This window comes from Hyaena hyaena, unplaced genomic scaffold, assembly GCF_003009895.1.
Source record: "Hyaena hyaena isolate Hyena2069 unplaced genomic scaffold, ASM300989v1 scaffold_44, whole genome shotgun sequence".
NCBI lineage: Eukaryota > Metazoa > Chordata > Mammalia > Carnivora > Hyaenidae > Hyaena > Hyaena hyaena.
In genome coordinates, this window is record NW_024080676.1 from 855340 (window position 1) to 882004 (window position 26665).

At 36.6% G+C, this 26665-nt stretch overlaps 1 protein-coding gene across 2 annotated transcripts in view; it reads left to right on the plus strand.

Moving 5' to 3' along the window:
* Positions 1 to 25957, plus strand: part of MARCHF5 (membrane associated ring-CH-type finger 5) — a 58483-nt gene extending 32526 nt beyond the window's left edge. Inside the window, exons 3-7 of one of the 2 annotated variants that reach the window (XR_005528077.1) lie at positions 12478 to 12608; positions 21407 to 21590; positions 21714 to 21880; positions 22853 to 24058; positions 25612 to 25957. Coding sequence is in view for 1 of the 2 variants with exons in the window: in XM_039230195.1 (XP_039086126.1) it covers positions 12478 to 12608; positions 21407 to 21590; positions 21714 to 21880; positions 22853 to 22969 (599 nt within the window). In the remaining variant the exon portion in view is untranslated. Of the gene's footprint in view, positions 1 to 12477; positions 12609 to 21406; positions 21591 to 21713; positions 21881 to 22852 lie in introns of both variants that reach the window. The other variant, XM_039230195.1, reaches the window with a different exon arrangement.
* The last annotated feature ends 708 nt before the right edge of the window (positions 25958 to 26665 follow it).

Genomic DNA, 26665 nt, shown 5'->3' on the forward strand with positions numbered 1-26665 from the left:
AAAGAGGAGACATTAAAACTGACATGTTAGAAATACAAAGAATCATAAGAGACTTATATGAACAGTTGTAGCCAACAAACTAGGTAACCTAGAAGTAAAGGTTAACTTCCTAAAAACATACCATCTAACAAGACCAAATCATGAAGAAATAGAAAATGTGAACAGGTCAACGTAAGGAGATTATAAACCTCTCAACAAAAAAACCGAGGGCCAAATGGTTTCAATGGTGAATTCTACCAAACATTTAAGGAAGAATCAATGCCAGTTCTTCTTCAACTGTTCCCCAAAATTGAAAAGGATAAAAATTCTCAAACTCCTTTTATGAGGCCAGTATTCCCCTGATATCAAAGCCATATAATGCTACAAGAAAGAAAACCACCAGCCACTATTCCTGATGAATATAGATGCAAAAATTCTCAACAAAATACTAGCAAATCAAATTCAACAGCACATTGAAAGGGTCAAACACCATGACCCAGTGGGATTTACCCTGGGGATGGTTCAGCATGTGTAAACCAGTCAGTGCTATATACCACATTAATAGAATGAAAGATAAAAATCATATAATCTCAGTAGATGCAGAAAACATTTGATAGAATTCAGCATCCTTTCATGATAAAAACTCTTCAACAAATTATTATAAAGGCTATATATATGGCAAACCCACAGCTAACATCATACTCAATGTTGAAAGGTTGAAAGCAATCCCACTAAGATGAAGAACAAGGCAAGGGTGCCCAGTCTCACCACTTCTGTTCAACATACTACTGGAAGTCCTAGCCAGAGCATTTAGGCAAGAAAAAGAAATGAAAGGTATCCAAATCAGAAAGAAGTAAAGTTGTCTTTGTTTGCAGATGATGTCATACATAGAAAATCCTAAAGACTACCCCCAAAAATGTTAGAATAAATAAATTCAGTAAAGTTACAGGATACAAAATTCAACATACAAAAATCAGTGCATTTCTATACACTAACAGTAAATAATCTGAGAAAGAAAGTAATCCCATATATAATATCAAAAGTAATTAAATACTTAGGAATAGAACTAAAAATTGTAAGACATTGATGCAAGAAATTTAAGACAAATAAATGAAAAAGATCTTTCATGTTCATGGATTGAAAGAATTAATATTGTTTAAAATGTCCATACAAGCAAAGCCATTTGTAGATTCAGTGCAATCCCTGCCAAAATCCCAGTGGTCTTTTTTGCAGAAGTAGAAAAAAATAATCCTAACATTAGTGTGGAACCACAAAAGACCCCAAATGCCCAAAGCAATCCTGAGAAGAACAAAGAAGGAAGCATCACATTTCCTGATTTCAAACTTCATTCCGAAGTTAAGGTAATCAGAACAATATCGATACTGGCATAAAAAGAGACATATAAGCCAATGGAACAGAATTGAGAGCCCAGAAATAAACCCATGCATAGATGTAAATTAATATTTCACAAAGGAGCCAAGAATATTCAGTAGGGAAAGAATAGCCTCTTTAATAAATGGTGTTGAGAAAACTTCATATTTACATGAAGAATGAAATTGGACCCCATCTTATACCACTCATAAAAATTAATTTGAAATGGATTAAAAGCTTTAGTGTAAAACCTGAAACTATAAAATAGAAGAAAACATAGGTGGGAAGCCTCCTTGACACTGGTCTTGGTAATGATATTTAGATATGACCCCAAAAGTGCAAGTAACAAAAGCAAAAATAAACAAGTGGGACTGTATCAAACTAAAAAGATTCTGCATACCAAAAGAAATAATCAGCAAAATGAAAAGGCAGAAAATATTTGCAAATCATCTAACTGATAAGGGGTTAATATCCAAAATATATGAGGAACTCCTACAATTCAGTAGCAAAATAACAACAATCTGATTTTAAAATGGGCAAAGGACTTAAACAGACTTTTTTTCCAAAGATGACATACAGCCAGTGCGTGAAAAGATGTTCAGTATCTTTAATGATCAGGGAAATGTAAATCAAAACCACAATGAGATGTCAGCTCACACCTGTTTAAATGGCTGTTACCAAAAAAAGAGAGAGAGAGAGAAACAAGTTTGTGGAGAAAAGAGAACTCTTAGGCACTGCACTGTCGGTGGGAATATAAATTAATGTGGCCACTATGGAAAACAATATGGAATCCTCAAAAAATTAAAAATGGAATTATATGATCCATCAATCCTACTTCTGAACAGATATCTGAAGGAAATGAAATCAGGGTCTCAAAGAGATATCTGTACCCCCATGTTCATCACAGCTTTATTCATAGTAGCCAAGACTTGGAAACAACCTAAGTGTCTATCATGAGATGCAAAAAATTTTTTAAAGATATATACACACATACAGTGGAATATTCAGCTGTTTAAAAAAGGAGATCCTACCTTTTGCAGCAGCATGAATAAATCTTAAATGCATTATGCTAAATGAAGTTACAAAGACAAGTACTGTATGTTCTCACTTATATGTAGAATCTAAAATAGCCAAATTCACGGAAATAGTAGAATGGTGATTGCCTAGGAATAAAGGGATATTTGAGATGTTGGCCAAAGGGTACAAAATTTCATCTAAAAGATGAGTAAGTTCTAGGGACCTAATGTACACTATGGTGACTATGATTAACTATAGTTAAGAGAGTGGATCTTAAATGTTACCAACACAAATATGGTAATTAAGAGGATTGAGCGGCATCTGAGTGGCTCAGTCGGTTGAGCATCTGACTTTGGCTCAGGTCATGATCTCACGGTTTGTGGGTTCCAGCCCCGCATTTGGCTCTGACAGCTTAGAGCCTGGAGCCTGCATGATAGTGTGTGTGTGTGTGTGTCTGTTTGTCTGTCTCTCTCTCCCCCTCCTTCAGATTGTGTGTGTGTGTGTCTCTCTCTCTCTCCCCCTCCCCACCCCTTCCCCGATAGTGGAGTCTGCTTTAGAGAGAGAGAGGGAGTGTGTGTGTGTCTCTCTCTCCCCTTCCCTGCCCCTTCCCCGATAGTACTCTCTCTTTCTCTCAAAAATAATTTTTTTAAAAAAAGAGAGAAGATTGAGGTGTTAACCTTATTTTGGTAATCATTTCTCTCTCTCTCTCTCTCTCTCTATATATATATCAACGGCACCTGGGTGGCTCAGTTAGTGAGCATCCAGATTCAGCTCAGGTCATGATCTCACAGTCTATGGGCTTGAGCCCTGTGTCAGGCTGTGTGCTGACAGCTCAGAGCCTGGAGTCTGCTTTGGATTCTGTCTCTCTCTCTCTGCCCCTCCCCTACTCGCACTCACTCGCTTTAGTTTTTAATATATATGTATATCAAATCATCACACTGTATACCTTAAGTTTATGTTATATGTCAAAAATATCTCAAATCTGGAAAAAATGTGTAGTCCTTTTTATGGTAGAACTATAATCAGTGGATACAGGTGTTTTCAGCCTGATGCATCTGATTAGGTTCCCTATCAGCTTCTACCTACTGGTTTTAGCAAAGATTGGTAATTTTTTCATTCATTGCGTCTAGATCTATTTTTTTTTAGGTGATACAGAAGAATGATACTGCAGTTCTTTCCTCACTTATTAGCCTGCGATATTTATGTAAAGATGAACTGAGAAAGGAATGCTGAGTCACAGGGTGAATTGGATGTATACTTTTGCTAGAGATTGCCAAATTCCTCTCTGTAGGTATTATTTCACCTGCAGTGGATGAGTGTACCTGTTTGTTCACTGCTTTGTCAGTAGAACGTGTTGACAGGCTAAAATTTTAGCCAATCTGTTAGGTAAGGAATTTCAATCTCATAGTTTCAATGTATATTTGTTTATAAGATGGCTGAACCATTGTAAAGCAAGTAAGAATGCTGTAGATTGCAAACAGGTGCTATAAAATATTAAATGTGTTTTTTAAATTTTTTCAAGGCTTCAATTTTATGGTAATTTCAATTTCTGATATTTCCTAAGATATCAGTTACTCTCTAAGAATAGTGCACATTGTTTCCTGTAACCACATGGCCCTCTATTATTCACATGAATTCAACCTGTTACTTTTCCAGCTGCTCTCATAAAATATATTATTGGCTTATTTCACTACTTGAAAACCAGTGTAGACTTAGGAATTCATATAATTTCTTAGTAATGTTTACACTTAGCTATGAGAGAAGTATTTATTTTTGTAAAAAATGCTTTTTTATCGAGGTTCCTGTGGATGATAAAAATGAATTTAAAAACCAAAATTCTATTCCATAGTGATTCAGTCTTTGACTACCTTCTGTTGTCAAAGTTTGTAGTTAGACATCTCATTGGGTCTTCTTTGGCTCTCATTTATATACCCCTTTATGAGCCGAATGACTAGGATACCTTCAGAATAGGATTTCTTCACATTTACTAGACCACCTCCAGCCTTTTCCCAGAGATTTAAAAGTAGATTGGTTTTAAGAAGCATCTTGAACAGTGTGAGACTTTCTGGATGCACACTGCATATAAATAAATACAGATAGCTGAATTATACATCCAAAACATAATTATAGTATATTTTTCAAAAAAAAAGTAATTACTCAGGGTGCCTGAGTGACTCGGTCAGTTAAGCATCCAACTTGGGATCAGGTCATGATTTCACAGTTGGTGGGTTTGAGTCCTGGAAAGGACTGCTGACAGCTCACATCGGAACCTGCTTCAGATTCTGTGTCTCCCTCTCTCTGCCCCTCCCCCACTCATGCTCTCTCTCTCTCAAAAATGAATAAACGTTAAAAAAAATTTTTTTTAAGTAATTACTGGGGCACTTGCATGGTTCAATTGGCTCAGTGACCACCTAACTCTGGCCCAGGTCATGATCTCATGGTTCTTGGGTTCGAGACCTGCATCAGACTCTGCGCTGGCAGTATGAAACCTGTTTGGAATTCTCTCCACTCCTCCCGCCTCTACTCTGCTTGCTCTCTCTCTCTAAATAAATAAATAAACTTAATTTTAAAAAGTTAAAAAATAAGTCCCAGTGGTGGTTGAACCATGGATGACTTCATTTAAAAAAATAAATTAGACGTAATTACTCATTATAGATCTAAATTCTGTAAGTCTTATATCTTTCATCTGCCTCTTCATTACCAGATTTCCTGGCTCTGTGAATTGTCCTCCCTCACCCTTGTCCCAGACCTTTAAGCACATCTCTCCTTTCTTACTTGAGAATTTCCTGAACGAGTCCAATTTTTATATCAGAACCTTATGCCATAAATTTTCCTCATACATTTGTCTTGGATTATACCTCCTATCTCTAAGTTCCATGATGTTTAACTTAGTTTGCCATTTTTGAAAGAACTATTAGCTGACATTGGTTGTTATTACATAATACTAAGCACTACATTAAGACTTCAAATGCATTATCTTGATTTTCACATAAATTCTGAGGTAGTTAATAGCCTTACAGAACAGATACAGAAATTGAGGTCCAGGGATAACAATTTGTCCAAATTCACACAATAGACCCTACCAGATTCTTATGACCACATTGTTATGTTGGCTCCTTAGCGAAGAAGAAAATAAAATAGTAATATCAGGTTGACTTTCCTCAGGGTTATAGTTACCTGAATTTTATGATGACCTTTTGTTATTCTCTAAAAAGTAGTTTTCTCATTAAAGAAGTAGTTATTCCTATCATGGAAATTTTAAGTATGTTTAAAGAAGAAAAAAGAATGTAATAATTCCTTGGAATAATATATGCATAATCAGTATTGCCATTATGTTAACTAATGATAATTGATGGTGTTTCTTTCATCACAACTTAAAGAACTCTTTCAACATTTTATTTTGAAATTCAAATGATTTAATACCTTAGTCACTGTTCTCTAAAAAAAATTTTCATTTTCTCTGATGTTTCTTAATCCTTTTCTAATTCAATTCTCTAAATTTCTCTGGATTGATACTTTTCTTTGTATTTGATTTGGATACAAAATCTTGTGGATTTTATTCTAGTTTATTTTGACTTTAAATAATTATTATAAGATTAATTTTGCTGAAATAATCATTTTCATTTAGCATGTCTCTCACCAGGAACTTCCTTCCTACCAGGGTGTCAACATCTTTAAATCCTAGTCAGGGTTTCTGTCACTTAACCCTGATATAACTGGTATACTAGCTTTTTAAAATATATATATAAGCCTTTTGCACCCATTAGAAATTCTTTTAGAATGCCCCCTTTACAGATCATAGACTTGAAGTCTAAGTCAAGGTTCACTTCTGTTAATCAGTAAAAACATACATGCATATATCAATTGAAAAACTCTTTGAATCCTTATCAGTCCTTATTCCCCTGTAATGTTTACTTGAAATTTCATTAACATCTATCTGTAAAGTCTGTGCATTCTAACGTGCATATGCTAAATTTGCCTTAAAGTTTTTCAGTGGTTTAATGTGTATTTATTGGTTGTCCGTAACTAGATTGGAGGCTCCTTGGAGGCAGAGGCTGGTGTGTAAATTTTATATACATTTATTTTAAGGCAAAGTAGAATGCTATATGTACAGTAGGTGCTTAATAGGTACTTAGTAGTTGACCTTATAGCCCACAAATGAATTCTGTGGGCTATTCTATTCTTATGAGGATAAATTTAAGCTTTCTTTTGGCATAGACTATGTAATTAAGAATTACTATGATGCCCTTTAGTTACTATTCATTTTTTGGTAATATGCTATGTATCTGTATACACCCACAAGGACTGGTACTCATCTGCTTTGACTCTGGATCTTTTATTCCTCAGCATTTTTTTGTTTTGTTTTGAGGATTTGGGGTCAATTATTACTAGTTCGGTTATCTAAAAAATTGCCCAACAACATAGCCTTCTCTGTTTATAATTTAATGTCTAACTTATTGTTACTAAGCAAAATAATTTACAGCCCGAGTTTTCAGGATATTAGTTCCTACATAAAATTGGTAAAATCTCACCCTTACCAGTAGAACAATCAAAGATGACATTTACATAAGCTTTCTGAGGCTCTTCAACCTGGCCTCTGAAGTCTAGTGTTTAAAACAGTGATGAATGCTAGAGAAAGAGTTAAAACTCTTTACTGTCTCAGAAAGGATTTCCATATACTTTTAATTTCTGAGATAGTTGTTGTATTACTTCATGTCTTCAATAAAATCCACACTTGTTGACTTGAGACCATATACTTTTTTTTTTTTAAGATTTTATTTTTAAGTAATCTCTATACTGAACATGGGGCTTGAACCCACAACTCTGAAATCAAGAGTTGCACACTCCACTGACTGAGCCAGCCAGGCACCCCTGTTAAAAGATCTTTTTAAAAAATGTATTGAATCAAGTACTTGCCACAGAGAGCTGCAGCTAGGTCCTTTGCCATTATATCTAATGTCCTGTGGAACAGGCCGAAGTGCCCTAATGTGTACTGCCAAGTACCATGTGCTGAGATAGCTGTGGCCTACATAGTCCCTGAGAGTGATGCCAATCATCAATTTTTTTAAGCACCTATTTTTTAAGCATCATTTTTTTAAGCACCTATCTGTACATGGTTCTATCCTAGGCACTGTACAAAACGAGTTAAACAGACTTGGCCCCTGCCCCCTGGGAGTTTTCAGTCTAAGATGATGCTGACATGGACAGACATAAGGATATTGAGACAACTGAACAAACATTGAACAAGAACATAAAGTACTAACATTATGCACAAGCAAAGGGGTAAGTGCATTTTGTGGGATAGTATTAAAGGAAGCCTCATGGGTTCCACGTGAACAGGGTGAAATAGAGCAATTAGTTAGTCAACCTCTATCAGGTTAGACTAGTTTTCATTGGGAAGTTGGATTTTCATATAAAGTAGGGACAGGACATTCCAGAAATAGAACACAACAACAACAACAAAAAAGACTTAGAGCAAGGGCAAAAGTTTAGAACTATGTCGTTGGACTCTTGGTGGCCTCCAAAATCTGCAGTTCTGGATGGTTCTGAAGCTGAAAGTAGGGTTCATGTTTTGGTTTAGCAGGTTGGCTTTTAAGCTGGGTCTGGATCAAAAAAACAAGTTCAGTGCAGAGCAGAAAACAAAAAAACTGGAAACCTGAATAACTTTTGCAAACAGTCTGTTTTGCTTATTAAATCTCTTTTATGAACTATTGGCCATTTAACAGAAACTTTGGAGTTCAGTAAAGCTATTATCATCTTAGGAACATATACAAGGTTATCTTGTGAAGCATCTATTTTGCTCATTAAATTGTGTTCTGTGTTAGAAACTTCAGCACTCTGGCAGCGTATAGAAATTATTTCTCAAGAATTAGAGGTTTTGTTTTTTTTTTAAGGATACTTTTCTATCCCAGAGAAAGGCCATGGGAATTCTGGGTATTACTGTAAGCAGTGCCCATAGATGTTGAGCCCTAAATATTATCGGCCCTTCAGTCATTAATCTCTTATCTCCCAATATGTGCCCTCAACACCATGCATACATGAATTTGAATTTAAATCACAGCTGCAGCAAATCTCCTTTTGTAGTGTCTGCCAGATAAAACTGATTACTTAATTTTCAGTAGACATGGACTTAAGAGTTTCTCCAGTAGTACTCTGCTCGCTGTTTAATGTCATTCATATCTAAAATGTGAAAATTTGAATTTACCCAGAGTACTAGACTGTAGTTATTTTCTTCACAAAAGCTTTATTGTACAGAAGAATTCACAATAGATTCTCTTTTAATTGCAAGCTTCCCTGGTGCCCTTTAAATTACTGGGTTTTCAAAACTTACATTTATACAGAGCTTCTTCAGTTGCCGTCCATTGTGTAAATACAGTACATTGAAAAGTAAGTAGTGAAGCCCACTGAGACATTAAAAATTCAAAATGCTTTTTAAAATATTGAAGCCTTTTTATGCCCTTAGGTATTTAACTTATGTGATGTGCACTTACTCATATTTCCTCCTCTCCATTAAAATTGAGGTTGTAAATGGCTAGTCTTGCCTTTCCTCACTTCCAACTACTCTTTGTGCTATAATCTGACATTAAGAAGAATCTAGTAACTTTTTTTTCTTTAGACCCCAAGTTATAGTAGCATATGGTAAGCTTCCTAGTAAGAAGAGTGATTTAGGAACTGTTATCCAGAGAAATTCAGTGATTGTTCTTATTCACTAAAGAGCTTGCCTAGATAATCTTTAAGAAACACCTTCCTTGCATGGCAATTTACTATTCTAATGGCATGTTTACTATTAGGCATTTACCTTTTCTTTTAATATTAAACTATTCTTTGACTGACCTATCTGGAAGAGCATGGAGAGGTTTAGGAAAAATAAAGACAAAAGCCTAAACAAGATTATTTCAGAAAAACTGGAAATAAGGACTATGAAACACAGCCAGTATCTTCATGTAATCTGGCACATCTTTTGTATATGACCCAAGGAATGAGTAGAAAATTTCTGTTTTTGCTTGTACAAAAAGATTTCACACCCATTGATTCAGGAAGAAAACTGAAAATTGAGCTCATTATATTAGAACCTTCTAAAATCTTTAAAGGAAGACAATTCAAACATCTCTAAATTGTCCATGTTCATGACAGGTAAAAGTGGTAGTGAGTGATTGCTTTTTTAGGAATTGTATTGCTTCATCCTATCTATTGATGAATGTACCCTGTTGAAAAGAGGGAGGAAGGAGGTTCATTGGAAGCATGCAAAATGCATTCTTTCCTTACCAATTTTGATTTTGACTTGGTAGAAAATAGCCCTGTAGTTAACTTGGGCTTGGTACAGAAAGATTTTTATATCATAGTTTTAAATAAGTACATCAATAGAAGATTCTGTAATATTCTGCAAATATTTAGAATCATAGGAATTGGGATTCATTAGTAAGCAAAACAAAAATGTTATTTTTCCCTTTAGAGCGTATATTCTAGTTTAAAAGGCAGCAGACTTTTTCTGTTAAAAACCAGAGAGTAAATATTTTAGGCTTTTGCATGTGGCATGTTCCATATAAAACCTTATTTACAAAGTAAGTCCATAATTTCCCAGCCACTATTCTCACAGGTGGAAATAGAATGAGTAAATTAGAGTATGTTAGGTGGTAAGTGCTTCGGGAAAAAGAAAAATAATGCAGAGCAATTAGAGTATCATGAGGTAGGAGTTGGCAGAGTGGGTGTCGCTGAGGTCAAGAAGAGGAGGAGGAACTGAGAAAGAAGACTGAAAAGTTAATGACTGGTGATGGAAGGAACACCAAAAGATGATGATGTCCTAGAAGTATAATGAAGAACCATATATCAGGAAGAAGAAGGGAACATCTGTGTCAGATGTTGCTGCTAGGCCAGATAGTCTTCATTTTGCATTTAGTTATTCTTACTTTGTTAGTGACCATTTTGAGCCATTTTGGTGGAGTGGGCTCAAGAGGAGAATTGAAGGAGAGTGTGAAAACAGCTAAGTCTTTTGAGGAATTTTGTTGTAAAGGGAGCAAAGATTGAGCAGTGGGGGGAGGAAGGATCAAGAGAAGAATGTGGTTTTTTTAAGATAGGAGAAATAACAGAAATAACAATTCTGATTGGAAATACTCCAGTAAAGAGTAGAAAGGAAATGATGTAGTAGACAGCTACTGGAGCTGTGGCTTTGAATTGGCAAGAGATGGGATCTGGTATGTCAGTGGAGGGATTGACTTCAGATAGAGGTGATGTTGGTACATGGATACATGTGCTGTGGACAGTCCGGACTTGTTCTCTTGTGGCTTCAATTTTTGATTAAAGGATAATCAGTAGAGAATATGAAAGTTGAAGTGTGGAGGTTTTATATATACCTATGGTCTTTAACTTTTAGTACCAGCATTTGAGGCATCTTTGGTGACTCACTAAAATGAATTTTATTGTGCCTTCTGAGGGAGTTTTAAACTTAACCCAGCATATTTGTATATTTTAAGGATAAAACCATACATAAGATTGAATAATGATGCATATACCTGTGGCACAGCACTGCTATCATGTAGACACTCAACAAGTGCTAACTATTATTAGAGGAGACAGTAAATACACTAAATTGAAATCATAGATCCTATAATGTCCCTCCTAATGTTCTTTCTACTTCACAGTGTGATCTCTCTATACAGTGACTAGTAATATTACTGGCTCTAGCGATCAGGGCAAGTATTGATCAAGGCACCATAGATGGATGCTGGTTCTTATGTGTTTAATAATTTTATCATATTGCTATGTTAATTTCTTTGTACAATAAAAATAGTTTTTTATAATCTACAGCATCCTTCTATAGATTGTAAGCCCTCAGAAGGTAGGTAATAATTCTTACACATTTCTAAGAAAATGTCTCCAGTGATAGTTTATATGTGGAGGGTAGTCAACAAATATGATTACTAAATCCAGGTTTTATGTTTCTTTGATTAAACTTAGATACTCAGTTCTTTAGGCCTTGTTCTGATTCAGTCCTGAGACCCTTCCACTATTCTGAAAAATTCTGGAGCTAAATTATATTGTGCTTAAAAGCAGTTTAGAATACCTCCAAATATAGCTATTCTTTTTTTTTTTTTTTAATGTTTTTTTATTTATTTCTAGGAGAGGGAGAGAGACAGACAGACAGACACAGCGTGAGCAGGGGAGGGTCAGAGAGGGAGGGAGTCACAGACTCTGAAACAGGCTCCAGGCTCTGAGCTGGCAGTCAGCACAGAGCCCGATGCGGGGCTCGAACCCACGAACCGCGAGATCATGGCCTGAGCGAAAGTCGGACGCTTAACCGACTAAGCCACCCGGGTGCCCCCAAATATAGCTATTCTAAATAACTCCCAGAGAAAGGTAATAGTCAAATTTCACAGCAAGCATTTAATAATAGAGGTATAATTGGCATATAGGGCTGTTGGAATCCCATAAAAACTGGCATGGTGATCATTAAAAATTTGTTAGATGAGCGTTATATTTAAATGATAAATTACTACATTCTGCTCCTGAAACTAATAGTACACTGTTGTTTTAATTAAATAGAATTTAAATAAAAACTTAGGAAAAAATGTTTGTTAGAGAATAATACTCAACTAAATGTTGCATATTCAAACATCAAAGTAAGATAGACTGACTTCATATAACTATAAGAAAATAGCCTTGGTTACCTTCACATACTGCACCAAGTAAGTAATGAGTGAAGTCAAAGAAGTGATATTTTTACCAAGTACTAGAGAACATAATTGTGGGCAGGAACTGTTCTGAAATGGCCATTTCATTCTGCAGTAGCCAGTGTGAATAAAATAAGAACTATTTTTTTCATAAGCAGCAGCTGCATTTGAGGCTTTATTCTTTGTTTTACTGATAAAGATAAAAATTTGAAGAGGCTATTTCCTAGAAATTTAGGAAGCAGAACTTAGCTATTCATCAAGACAACTGAGAAATTCTAAATTTATTCAAATATAGGTTCCCATCACATTTATAACAGTTATGTCTAAAGCATCAGAATATCCAACTTCATAACAACATTTTAGATCACTGGAAAATATTGAATAAGTCATTTTTTAAATAACTGTCTTGTGTTGAAATATTACTTTCTTTTTTTTATTATAGGTCCAGTTGTTTACGTCTTGGATCTTGCAGATAGACTGATCTCAAAAGCTTGTCCATTTGCTGCAGCGGGAATAATGGTTGGCTCTATCTATTGGACAGCTGTGACTTATGGAGCAGTGACAGTGATGCAGGTTCACTATTTTACTCTATTCAGTGATAATACTTTTAATGTGAAGATCTATTAGATTTCTGTTAGGAGTTTAAAAATTATTACTATTTTGAGCAAGTAAATAACATTCTCATGGCTTAAAAATAAGAAAATCTATAAAAAAAACTATCTAGTGAAAAGTCCTCTTCTTACCCCTGTCCATTTGCCCAGGTTCCCCCTCACCTCCCCAGGTAGCCATTTTTATTAGTTATGTAATATATTCTTCTAGACTTTCTTTGTGCATGTGCAAAAAAAAAATAAATTTGTTCTCCCACACACATACACTTTTTTCCCCTAAAAGGAAGCATATTAGAAATACACCCGTCTTTTTTTCACAAACAGTGAATCTTAGAGATCTTTTTATAAGTATGCAGAAATCTGCATAGCATTCTCCATATGGAATTAGAATACTAACCAGTCTGTTGTTGATTAGAAAATTAGTTGCTTCCTGTCTTTTGCTGTAATCAATAACTGTTGGAGAAGATTATTAGAGAGACTTAAATTTGAAGATTTAGTCCCAGGCCCTTGACTCCTCTCTTTATATTTCTTCCCTAATGATTTCCAGCTAACGCTGTGTGCCTTTTGTGGTTAGGTCTACATCTTTTGCCTTCTTCTATCCCCTAAAGCAGTACTACCATTGTAGCTTGACACTTCTTCTTACATGACCACTTGTGATTTCACACTCAGGATTTCTGAAATCAAACTAGTCTTTTCCTCAAATTGAAACCTAAATTTATTTACGATTTGTAATATAATTTTTCTATACCTTTGATTGCTACTATTATTTTTCCATCTACTTGTTTTATATCCTACATTCTTAAGATTACCTTTAACTTTTTCTACTTCAGAACCCTGTATCCAGTCCTCTGACCAAATCCAAGCAGTTTCCATTTTGATGTCTTACATCTGTAGCTTCCTTCCCACAGTCTTTGCATCACCTGACTTCTTGTTCACTCCCCTATCATACGTATATGGCTAAAGGAGACTTTTGATTGGTTTCTCTAATTTCATTCTCTTCTATCAGTCCATCCTTTCAAATCAGTCTTCCTAGAATAATACCTTCAACATCTACTCCAAGCTCACTGTCTCCTCTGCCTTAAGTAGTACTTTTCCAACGCAGCAGTTAGATTGGTTAAGTGTTTCATAAGTAGCTCAGTAATAGTTTACACTCTATGTAATATTCTAGAAATTGTGCATAACTTGCCTATGCCAAGTCCATAGTAAGTAGCCTTTCTGTTTGCTTAGTCATGGTGAGACAGAATATTGCAGGGCTTCTTCATTAAGTATTGAGGAAACCCCCAAAATCTGGATGTAGTCACCAGAATGAATTACAAATAGTAAACCATCATTTGTCATGAGTGTAATGGATAAAGATTAAGAACTGCTGACTTGAAATAGATTCTGTTTCCTTAACCTGATTTGTTATGCAGAGTCCTTCATAGTCTTAACTTCATTCTACTTTGAGGCCTATTGGGCTGTGTCCTGCAACCTGTCCTTTTGTTCCTGTTTAGTTTTTTACCTGTGTCCTTTGGCTTTTGACACCCTCCCTTCCTTATACCTGTCTTTCCAATCCCCTCTCTACTTTTCCAAATCTAAACTCCTTCCAGGCTTAGTTTAGCTGCTTTTCCCTCCTGAAACTGACCAGACAACTCCTGTCTAAGTGATATTTCTTATATAGATTACTGAAGTTATTTAATTTTTCCTATATTCAGCCCTTTGCTTTTCCTGTTAGAAGGTAATTTCCTTGAGGGGCGGTGGGTGGCTCAGTCAGTTAAGCATCCAACTCTTGATCTCTTGATTTTGGCTCAGGTCTTAACCTCACAGTTTGTGGGATCAAGCTGAGCACGGGGCTCTGCACTGGATTCTCTCTCCCCGCTCTCTTTCCCTCCCCTTCTTGCACATACACTCTCTAAATAAATAAATAAGCAAACAAACATTTTTTTAAAAAGTAATTTCCTTGAAAGTACTTATGTATTCCTGTTATAGCATATACACAGACTAATACATAAGAGGCTTTTATAAATATCATGGTTTTTTTCTTTTATATGACTAGTTCTGTCAGGTAGTAGCAGGTTTATTTGATTATATTCTCTGCAATAATTAAACAAATTAATTAAAACTCCAGTAATGAATACATCATTAGTTCAGGGAGGTTTAGGGTGATTCATTAGGACTGATGAAGACACAAAAACTTAGAGCAGATATATACATTATTGAATGCACAATTATATGGATGTATATTTTTTGCAGATGAGGAAACTAAGGCCCTATAAGATTGAGTGGTTTCTTTTAATACTTAATTGACCATAAGAAGTAGGATGACTCTTTGTGGAAAGACTTTAGGCTCGCTCCATCTTTTTTTTTTTTGAGAGAGAGAGAAAATCCAAAGCAGACTCCCACACTGCCAGCATGGAGCCTGATGTGAGACTTAAAGCCACAAACCGTATGATCATGACAAGAGCCAAAATCAAGACTGAGATGCTTACTCGACTGAGCCACCCAGCCACCCCAAGGGTCGCTCAGTCTTAAAAAGAAATTTGATAATTAATGATTCCCAACCCCAAGGAATATAGTTCTAAGACAAGGTGTACATAAGTGAACAACTGGAGAACAGTTATAACTTTATATAAACAAATATGAAGAGTACAGAAGACTACATAAACAGTAGTTTAATTCAGTAAAATGAAAGATCATTTGAAGTTACATAGGAAGAAAGTAAGTCTTGAGCTGACCCTTGAAGGCAGTAATTTAGATTGGTAGAAGAGATACAAGCAAGGAGACAAAAATGAACATGTTGGTTAATGTTGATGGTAAAGAAAAAGACTAAAATTATGATGATAACATATTTATTTTGTGTTACCATTTGGAAATAATCTTCACATACACTGTGTCACTTGGGAAGTTTGTTTTTAAACCCAGGATGAGAGAGATTATATAGATTACAGACACTAGGTAGGTGTTATGTGATGTAATAGTATTGGGAGGACTTTTACCTCTCTGAGCATACTTGTTAGGGAATGAGTCCCACTTATACCATAGCAGTATTTACGGTTTTCTTTTAACTCTTGACTGTTTTCTTTTCCTTTTGTTCTCTGACTATTCTAAAGTTCAAGTAAATTAGGTTAAGGACTCAGACCACTATTCTTTTCTCATATATTTTTCCATGAACCAATTTTAGGTTCTCCCAGTTAGTTGTGAGGAATTTGAGACCTTCTGCTTATGTTTTGATTGAAAAGACAACATGATAGGTAACTTTTTTTTTTTACCCAGCACTGGGCTAATAAACACCTTTCTAGCACTGATATGTTTAATCCTTGCAACAATCTTGTGATCTTGATACTACTAATTTTTCCTAGTTTACAGGTTTGGCAAGTTTACATGTCTAATATCACACAGCAAGGAAGAACCATTAGGACCCCTGTCCCTAATCTAGAGCTCCTTAAGTGAAACCTGGTTCCAAAGGCAGTGGGAACATTTTACCCTGAAACAACAACCTTAGTCTCCAACCTCATTCCATTTTTGCCTCTAGTATAAAAATAACCCCCATAAGCATTGTCAGTTCTTAATTCGTATACTGCACCTAACTATCCTTAATTCTGACTAAGAAAACATCTTAGTTCTTCACTGTTTCATTCTCCCATTTAAAAGTAGGGTCCTAGACAGGAAACTATCAACACCCTAGAGGAGAAAGCAGGAAACAACCTCCTTGACCTCCACCGCAGCAACTTCTTACTTGACACATCCCCAAAAGCAAGGGAATCAAGAGCAAAAATAAATTGTTGGGACCTCATCAAGATTAAAAGCTTCTGCACAGCCAAGGAAACAACCCAGAAAATTAATAGGCAACCAACGGAATGGGAAAAGATAGTTGCAAATGACATATCAGATAAAGGGTTAATATCCAGAATCTATAAGGAACTCACCAAACTACACGCCCGAAAAACAAACAACCCAGTGAAGAAATGGGCAGAAGACATGAACAGACACTTCTCCAAAGAGGACATCCAGATGGCCAACAGACACATGAAACGATGCTCAGCATCCCTCCTCATCAGGGAAATACAAATCAAAACCACACTGAGATACCACCTCACGCCAGTCAGAGTGGCTAAAATGAGCAAATCAGAGAACTCTAGATGCTGGCGAGGATGTGGAGAAACGGGCACCCTCCTACACTGTTGGTGGGAATGTAAACTGGTACAGCCCCTCTGGAAAACAGTGTGGAGGTTCCTCAGGAAACTAACAATAGAACTCCCTTATGACCCAGCAATAGCACTGCTAGGAATTTACCCAAGGGATACAGAAATGCTGAGGCATAGGAGCACATGTACCCCAATGTTCATAGCAGCACTCTCCACAATAGCTAAAACATGGAAAGAGCCTAAGTGTCCATCAACAGATGAATGGATCAAGAAGATGTGGTTTATCTATACCATGGAATACTACATGGCAATGAGAAACAATGAAATCTGGCCATGTGTAGCTACATGGATGGACCTTGAGGGTGTTATGCTGAGCAAAATAAGTCAGGCAGAGAAGGACAAATATCATATGTGTGCACGTATAGGAGGACTAGGAGGAACTTAACAGAGGACCAATGGGGAGAAGAAGGGCGGAAATGGTGGGGGAAAGGGAGAGAGGCAAACCATGAGAGACTCTTGAATGCTGACAAAAACTGAGGACTGATGGATGTGGGGGGGAGGGGGGGATGGGCATGGAGGAGGGCACTTGTGGGGATGAGCACTGGGTGTTATGTGGAAACTAATTTGACAATAAACTATTTGTAAAAAAAATAATAATAATAATAAAAATAAAAGTAGGGTCCTAGGGGCACTTGGCTGTTTTAGTCAGTTATGTGTCCAACTCTTGGTTTCTACTTGGGTCATGGTCCCATAGTTTGTGGGATCAAGCCCTGTCTCTGGCTCTGCACTGACAGCATAGGAGCCTGTTTAGGATTTTCCCTCTCTCTGCCCCCTCTCCCATGCATGCTGTCTCTCTCTCTCAAAATAAGTGAATGAACTTCAAGAAAAAAATAGATTTTAAAATAATAATAATTTTAAAAATTAAAGTAGGGTCCTAAAAGGAAGTGATTTAAAAGATCAGGTTAGGGGATGCCTGGGTAGCTCAGTCCATTGAGCATCCGACTCTTGATTTTGGCTCAGGTCATGATCCCATGGAATTGAGCCCCTTATTAGGCTCCCCACTGAGTATGGAGCCTACTTAAGAGTCTCTCTCTCTCAGAACACCTGAGCGGCTCAGTCAGTCAAGCAGCCAACTCTTGCTGTCACCTCAGGTCATGAACTCATGGTTTGTGAATGTGAGTCCTGCATTGGGCTCTGTGCTGACTTTGCAGAGCCTGCTTGGGATTCTCTCTGTCTCACTCTCTCTCTCTGCCCTTCACACATGTTTCTCTCTGAAAATAAATAAGTAAACTTAACTTAAAAAAAAAAAGTCTGTCTCTCTATCTCTCTTTCTGCCCCTTTCCTCCTGCTTGCGCTCTCTTTCTCTCTAAAATTAAAAAAAAAAAAAAAATCACATTAGTTAAAACTCTTAGCCTTTCAGCATTGGTGAACTCCTGAATTTGAAGATCTAGCTTTTAACCTCAAGCAAAGAAACAAACCTTTCTCTAAACCTACAATTCCTAGTCTTTTATTTTATACACAGATAACAAATTAGAGAAAACATTCTATAGTTCCTGCATCTCACCCCCAAATTGAAGTCTTAAAAATAATTTTTTTTGAAACCAACTTGACAATAAACTATTATAGGAAAAAAAATACTAATTTTCTAAATTTTATTTTATTTTTTATAATAGAGTAAAATAATCTGTTTTTAAATCTTGGGACATAAAACCAGAATGTTTCTGATGACACAAGTTGTGCTGGGTTTGTTTTGACCAACATTAAATCAGCCCCATTGCTTTATTCACCTTTCATTTATTGCCCTTGAGTCTGACTGTAATAGTGGGTGGTATACTATAGTTATACTATTCTGTTTCCATTGTAGCATTTATATTTGCATGCTTCTTTTATTTGTCTCTCATCTCCAAAAGACATCTGTTTAGCTCACCATTTTATCTTCAACACCTAGGCCTATGTCTGGCACACAGTCAATATTCAGTTGAATGCATCCAAGTATGCATACATGGTGAGCCCAGCTTAAGTACAAAGTGTCTCTGTCCACTTTAGATATAACAATTGGGACAGTGGGCCTTTTGCTCAGCTTGCCCTATTTCTTTTTTTTGTTTCCTCATTCTGAGATACCTGGTTGTAAGGTTTTTACTGCTACCCATGAGAAATAAACTTTGCCTCTGTAGTCTCTACCTGAATATTCACTCTGCTTTATATTTCTGAACCCCAAATTCTAAAAAGAGTAGCATAGCCCACAAAAGTGATTTTTCAAGTTTATGAATTTATTTGCTAACACTTTGAGAATATTTAAATCACATTTAGCTGTAACTTTATATGTGATTGTTAAATTAAAAATAATAGAATGAGGGGTACCTGGGTTGCTTAGTCGGTTAAGCCTCTGACTTCAGCTCAAGTCATAATCTCACAGCTCGTGGGTTCAAGCCCCATGTTGGGCTCTGTGCTGACCACTCAGAGCCTGGAGCATGCTGCAGCTTCTGTGTCTACCTCTCTCTGCCCTTCCCCTGCTTGTGCTCTCTCTCTTGAAGATAAACATTAAAGAAAAAAAATAATAGAATAATATAAAAATGAAATACTCCTGAAAAGACCTAGGTAATTACACAGTCTCTGGGCTAATCCACATTTGTCCCCAGTATGAGATTGCGGTTTATGAAATACAGTATACCCTTGAATAGAGTGGGGGTAAGGGATACTGACAAATCTATCAAAAAAAAGTTGTATACAAGTGAATCACTTATATACAAAACTCATGTCATTCAAGGATCAACTGTATTGTGAACCAGACTATTTCACTTTAGGGCAACTCAAAACAGTCATCCTTGACATACAAGGTGTCAAGTGGATTGAGTGTGTTGTCTATAATTTCACTTTGCTCTTACCATTCTCAGCTTGACCTCATTTCATATCTCCTTGTAGCAGTCCACCTAAAAAAATTTGCTGTGATAGTTGACATAAAGAGCATCTCATTTTTTGAAAAAAAATCAGTTACTTTTTCATGAGCTTGCTTCCTGAGTGTCCCTAGCACTTTTAGTTTTCCTTGCCTTCTTTCTTTCCTTCCCTCCTTGCCTTCTTTCTTTCCTTCCCTCCTTGCCTGTCCTTCCTTCCTTTTACCTCCTTGCTATCAAAGAGGTTCTTCCCATTTCTTTATTTGTGGCTTACTCAAGTGTGATCAGAAAAACTATTTGGAATTTTATAGTAGTGTCCTCCTAGCAAGTGTGATGCCTGGGTGAGCCAAAAGCCCAAGATTCTGAAATGGTCTCCTTCTCCTGTCATAACTGCCAGAAATAATCCTTCAGAGAAATAGGTTTAGTTTGGAAGCGATTGAGACTTTGGCTAAAGGAAAGATCATGTGAGACCTTTGAAAAAACTTTTCAGGGAAGTTCTCCAGTTAAAAGAAAGAAGCTCACCAAGAAAATGGAGATGTTGAGAGAAGTATAAGGCCAAGACTGATCAAGTAAAAAGGATTTTCATGGGAGGGGAAAGTATGGAGATTACTTCACAAGTAAGAATTAATCATGTCCTGGAGTGCCTGGGAGGCTCACTCAGCTGAGTGACCAACTCTTGGTTTCAGCTCATGTCATGATCTCACGGTTTGTGAATTCAAACCCTGAGCTAGGCTCTGAGCTGACAGCACAGAGCCTGCTTGGGATATTCTCTCTTCCCTTTCTCTCTGCCCCTCCCGTGTGCTCTCTTACTCTCTCAAAATAAACATCTAAAAAAATAATCATATCCTTCTTGCTCTTTGGGATCTAAACCAGTAGAGAAATAACCCCAAGACCCAGATGAGAGGGGAAGGATTGTTTTAGCTTCATTATCCCAGAGATAGGATACCCTAGGGTTCCTGGGTTGGGAAAAAAAAAATGACTGAAACCTATGGCAAAAGCTATTGCAGTCCCTCAAATCTAGATCTTGGAATTGAATTTTAGCAAAGTTTGGTCTGTAGAACAGTCATTTAGCCAGCCAGAAAATTCACTCTATCCCAGATACCACTGAGTATGAAGAAAGCGCCACAGAATTGAGCTTTTTGGCCATCTCCTGAAGGCAGGTTCTTCCCCTTGGTTAGTTATACTCACCCTAGTAAGAAGAGTAGGAAAACCAGACACTCTGCTGGAGGATGAACAGGACCTAAAATTATAGCCCAGTCTAACCAAATCAAATCAGGGGAATAAAATAACCAGAAGTCCCCTTCCCTCTATTGAAATGTAAGCAATGTGGAACAGCCTTTTTTCTTTTTTTTTTTAATGTTTATTTTTGAGACGGAGTGTGAGCAGGGGAGGGGTCAGGGTGAGGCTCCATGTTGACAGCACAGAGCCCAATGTGGGGCTTGAACCCACAAACCACAAGATCATGACCTGAGCTGAAGTTGGATGCTTAACCGATTGAGCCACCAAGGCACTCCACTATTTTTTAAAGCTTTTATTCCAGTATAATATGAAATAGCTCAGGAGCTTTTTTTCCCTTAAATGAGAGACACTTATAAGTAAATCAGGACTAATAGCTTTCTGGCTTATTTTTAAAACTTTTTATGTCTTTATTTCAAAATTTACCATTTTCTCTAAAAGGAACTTAGCTCAAACATGCAAGCTTTCATTAGATAAGGAAATGATTCTAGTGAATGCTCTTTGTTTCACAGGTTGTAGGCCATAAAGAAGGTCTGGATGTTATGGAGAGAGCTGATCCTTTATTCCTTCTAATTGGACTTCCTACTATTCCTGTCATGCTGATATTAGGCAAGATGATTCGCTGGGAAGACTACGTGCTTAGACTATGGCGCAAATACTCAAATAAACTACAAATTTTGAACAGTATATTTCCAGGTAAGGCCCTGAGTTGTGATTATAATGAACATACCAAATTAACCTTGTGGAAGAATCTTAACATGCGAAAATATTTTAGCTATTGTGATTTATTAGCACTAACACCTGCATTTTTTTCCCTAGGAATTGGTTGTCCTGTTCCTCGAATTCCAGCTGAGGCTAATCCTTTAGCAGATCATGTCTCTGCCACCCGAATTTTGTGTGGAGCCCTGGTCTTTCCTACTATTGCGACAATAGTTGGTAAACTGATGTTCAGTAGTGTTAACTCTAATTTACAAAGGACAATCTTGGTAAGATGGTTTTAATATTGCCTTTTTTCCCCCAAGTGACTATACAAGAGAATGAACTGTATATTTGTTTAAAAAAAAAAACAAAAACAGTAGGACTGTATAAATATTCCTTCTGTGGCTTCTGTGCCTTGAAGTTCTGTTTGATCCCCACTGTCATCCAATAGCAAGAAAGAGGGAGGATCCATTGCATTACTTTTGGCTTTCCAGCACTGTGCTGCAGGTGATGTCTCTCCTAGAATAGTTATGCATTATCACACCCATCCCTCTCGCCAACAAGATTATGGTGAAGAGCTTCAGCTCTAGGGTTAGACTGCCTGGTTCACATCAGGTACTGCCTTGCTGAGAAACCTAAATCAAATTTCCTCACTTCTCTGTGCTTGTAAAATGAAAATCATATTGGTAGCTACATCAGGATTATTTGGTGGATTAAACAATTCATGTGAAGTGTTAGCACATAACCAGCCCTTGTATTGTTTGATATCATTGTTATTAACTCCCACTTCCCTTCTCTGATAGCAGCCTGCACATGTGCCCAGGCCTTCTCTCTGCTATATCAGAATAGACGTCAAGCTAAGTGGAGAGATTACTCAATAGGAGAACAGGGAAGGGGGCACCTGAGTGGGTGAGTCAGTTCAGCATCTCCGACTCTTGGTTTTGGCTCAGATCATGATCTCAACAGTTTGTAGGATCAAGCCCTGTGTCAGGCTCTGCACTGGCAGCACAGAGCCTGCTTGATTCTCTCTCTTTCTCTTTTTCTCAAAATAAATTTCTTTTTTTAAAAAGAGCAGGGAAGGTGTCTCTGTTAGGTGTAGTGATTCTGCCTGTCTTACCCCCCAAGTAGAAAAGAGCTGTCTCATTTGCATTCATCTGAATTAGCAGCAATGGCTATGTCTTTTGTGTTTTAAGTAAAATTATGTTATTATGTTTCTCTAAGTCTGCATTATAAAAAGCTACTTTTTATTTTTATTTTAGGGTGGAATTGCTTTTGTTGCCATTAAAGGAGCATTCAAGGTTTACTTCAAACAACAGCAATATTTACGTCAGGCACACCGCAAAATTCTAAATTATCCAGAGCAAGAAGAACCCTAAAACTGTGACTTCTAGTTGTTCTGCAGTCCTACCATCCTTATGAGTCTGTTGTGTTGTTGATTCCATCATTAATGCACAGTAGTGGAGATGTATGATAAGCTGCTGCTCGTATTTTTAAGAAATAGAATAAAGCACTAGGACAGGGGAAATCCTCTCAGTAATCATGGAACCTAAGGTTGTGATTTGTTTTCATTGTTTTGTATGTACTTCTTTTATGGCAGTCATCTGAACACATTATCTTAGCATGGTAGACCTGGGTTTTGTTCATATTTTCTCCAGACAGAGATGTAAAGATCAAACTGTGCAAATATTTAAAAATGCACATGCTGTTTTATTCAAATGCCTCTTTTGTACATGTTCATGTTCAGTGTTTTCTTAGAATCAGCAACTCAATGAAGGTACTATGAGGATTTTTCTCACTGGCATAATTTGATTACATGCTAAACAGGAGGATATGTTAATATGAGGAAATGTAAATTAGTTATAAAAAAATAACAAACCAAAAATGTATGTAAACATTCAAATGATTATCTGAACAAATGCGATTTTGTTGTGTTTTTCTTAACCCATGTGACGTCCTCCAAAATGTGTAGGGTAAAAATTCACAGGGCTTCCAAATCACTTTTTCACTATTAAATTTTATTTATATAATGTTGACATCTCATAGTTCATAATGTAATTTTGACTTGTGTAGTCATAATTGGTGTGTGTGTGTGTGTGTGTGTGTGTGTGTGTGTGTGTGTGTGAGAGAGAGAGAGAGAGAGAGAGAAAGGGAGAGTCAGTCGTCAGGTCCTTCAATCACTGGAGTAAAGTTTTTAAATCCATATTTCTGGAAATTAGAGCTGCCAGTTTATAGTAGTTTGAGCACAGAGAACGATTTGCAAAAAAAAAAGAAAATCAATAAAGTTATTTTACTCTTCTCTTTCATTGATTCAGTTATGCAGGTATTTGCTAATCACCTCCCATTTGCCCAGGCATCATACAGAGTGCTGTGGGATACAGTGGTGAGCAAGACGGACTTGGTTCCTGCTTTTATGCAGTTTACCATCTAGTTTCAACAGATAGAAAACCAGCAGTGAGTAAACCAAGGTGAGGCCTTGAGCTCTTTGTTTTTATACCAGTTAGCAAGGAGATAATTATGAAAACAAGAAGTCTTGAGTAAATATTGAGGTTATTGTTTTTGGCTTAAGTCCATTTATTATTAAAAAAATTCAGTACTAATGTTTTTAGATTTTAATTGCTTGTCATGTTGATGGAGGCTAGCACCTTAATCACCGTTTAACTAGTTTTTATGTTCATTTTTAAAAAACAATTATTTATTTTAAGCCATTTTTAATAGTGGCCCTTTTAATGTTGTTTGGCGATCTGAATGGTCTTGCAGTTATTTTCATTAATTAAAATTAAATTTTTAAAAGATAGTTCCAAAAGCCCTATTTATTTTCTTGTTCACAGTATATAATGCATGACAGTAATAAACATTTCCCTTACGGATACGTGGCCACTTCTATTTAGGAGTGTAGCAAATCTAGATCGAGCTATGTTAGATTGCAATAATGTATGTTAACTTTAGTAATTTAAGACTGGTACCTTTCTATAGTATGAATGTCTTAATTCTGTGTTATAAAGTTTATGTAAATGGCTGTTGAACATTCAGAGTTGTAATTATTTTGGGAGGAAGGGAATATTTGACTGACAGTGAGCCTTATTAAGAACACTGCTACAGTTCTAAAGGGGAAATATAAAATCTATGAGTATATTTAAAAATAACTTAGATTATATAGCTATAATTATAAAATATATTGGCTTTTGTTTAATTTTCAATATAAGAAGACATAGTAGATATTTCCTGCATAATTTTGTTATATAGAACAGCTTTTAGGCAACCTTTAATAAAATTATACAAGCACACTGTTCCCCAGTTACTACTTTGATGCCCTAGATGGGAGGAGTAGCTGCTTTTGTGTTTATTGGCACCAGGGTTCATGAGGGCCAAGGAAACAATTCTAATCCTTTGGGGGCAGCAGGGAGGGGTTTCTAGGACTGTGGGGAGGGAATTGCAAGTGCCTGGGGACCAGAATGGCCTCGAGCCCTGGAATTGAAGACTTTTAAATCTCTAAAACCTTCGCTCAGAAAGTACTGTGTGCCATTCTTCAGAAAGGTGGCCTGCACCACCATGAACAACAGAAGAGCATGGGCTGACTAAAGTTAGATGGACCTGGGTTCCAATCCTGATTCTGCATTTAAAAACTGGATGTATACCTTGGCCAAGTGGCTTTCTCTCGGCTACAGTTTTCTTCATCTCTGAAATGCAAGTAATAACTCTATCTCAGAAGACCATTTCTAGGATTAACTGAGAAATTAAAGGAACAGAGGCACTTTAGGCTCAAAATAGCCCCTACAGAGCAGTAGCTATTTCTTAATTGTTAGTCTGTTCGTGCTCTAGGAAAAGGGAATGGAGAGGTAAGAGAGCGGTGTTAGGGGACAGATTAAAGGGATGTTACAGACTTTTGGTATAGATGGGTATATTTTGTGTTTTCCAGTTTATTTTCACATTGCTTTACTGTGTTATTTCTATAAACTTTAATGTTTTAAACCTCTTTTATAAAATTCAGTGACAACTAGTAGAATTCTCTTCTTTGCAGAAGTTAACTTATCTCCAAAGTGGCTGAAAATATTGTTCATCATACCATGATCATCAAATGACTGTGAAGAATATAAAATTAAACTTAGTGACTTAATTAGTCACTGCCTTGCTAACTGTGCTGTAATTTTTTTAAACGTCTTGTTTTTAATATAGCAGACTATCTCAATACTGGCTGGATTAGGTTAAATAAAGAATTTTTATGTTCTCTAGGTGTACTTTGTCTGTTGAACAACTTCCAAAATGTTATTTGTTAATTCTGCACCTACATAGTTTTTTTAAAATCCTAGTTGCCAAGATGTTGGTGAGACTTGCAGTAAAAATAATCTGAATTTTTAAAAACTAAAGAGGAGTGGTCTTAATTTTGCAAGCAGGCTAGCCTAAATTCCAACTATGTTCTGATTTTTAAAATGTATACCCCCTCAGCCACTTGGACTATGATTAGACAAGCAACCACACAAGATCTGTGGGTGGTCTCCTGCTACAGGGTATCTTAAAGTGTACTCAAGTGGGCTGGGAATACGTTTAAAAAGTTGCTTCCTCTGAGATACTAAGAATTTAAGTTTCTGAAGATCAGAATCTTCTAGAATGAGTACATCAAATAAGGGCCCTTCCATCCATGGAGCTTGTATCTTTTTCTAGGTTATTTCATTACCCCCATCTGAGAGACTAGCAGAAGAGAAACAACAGAGTCAGTATTCCTGGATGCATTTTCTAATATTTGAATGGCAAGTTACTTGAGATGATAAAACTTAACTCCCTGGTTATTATGTGAATTAAGTGAGGTAACATTCTACAACAGTTTGATATACAGAGAAACTAAATCTGTGCCATCCACGTTTGTTTAAATTTTGTTTGCACATAACCTTCCTTTGGTCTCCTGGGATCTCAGGGTTGCCTCTTCTCTTTCCCTGCCACCCCATACACCCATTAGAAATGGCAGAGTGATAAAATGTCTTGTTTAACTGCCTTCCTGGAACAAAGACTCTGAGCAAAGGGAAGAGAGGGTTTGCAGCTGAATGACTGTAGAGGTTAGGCTATCTGGTCAACCCTGT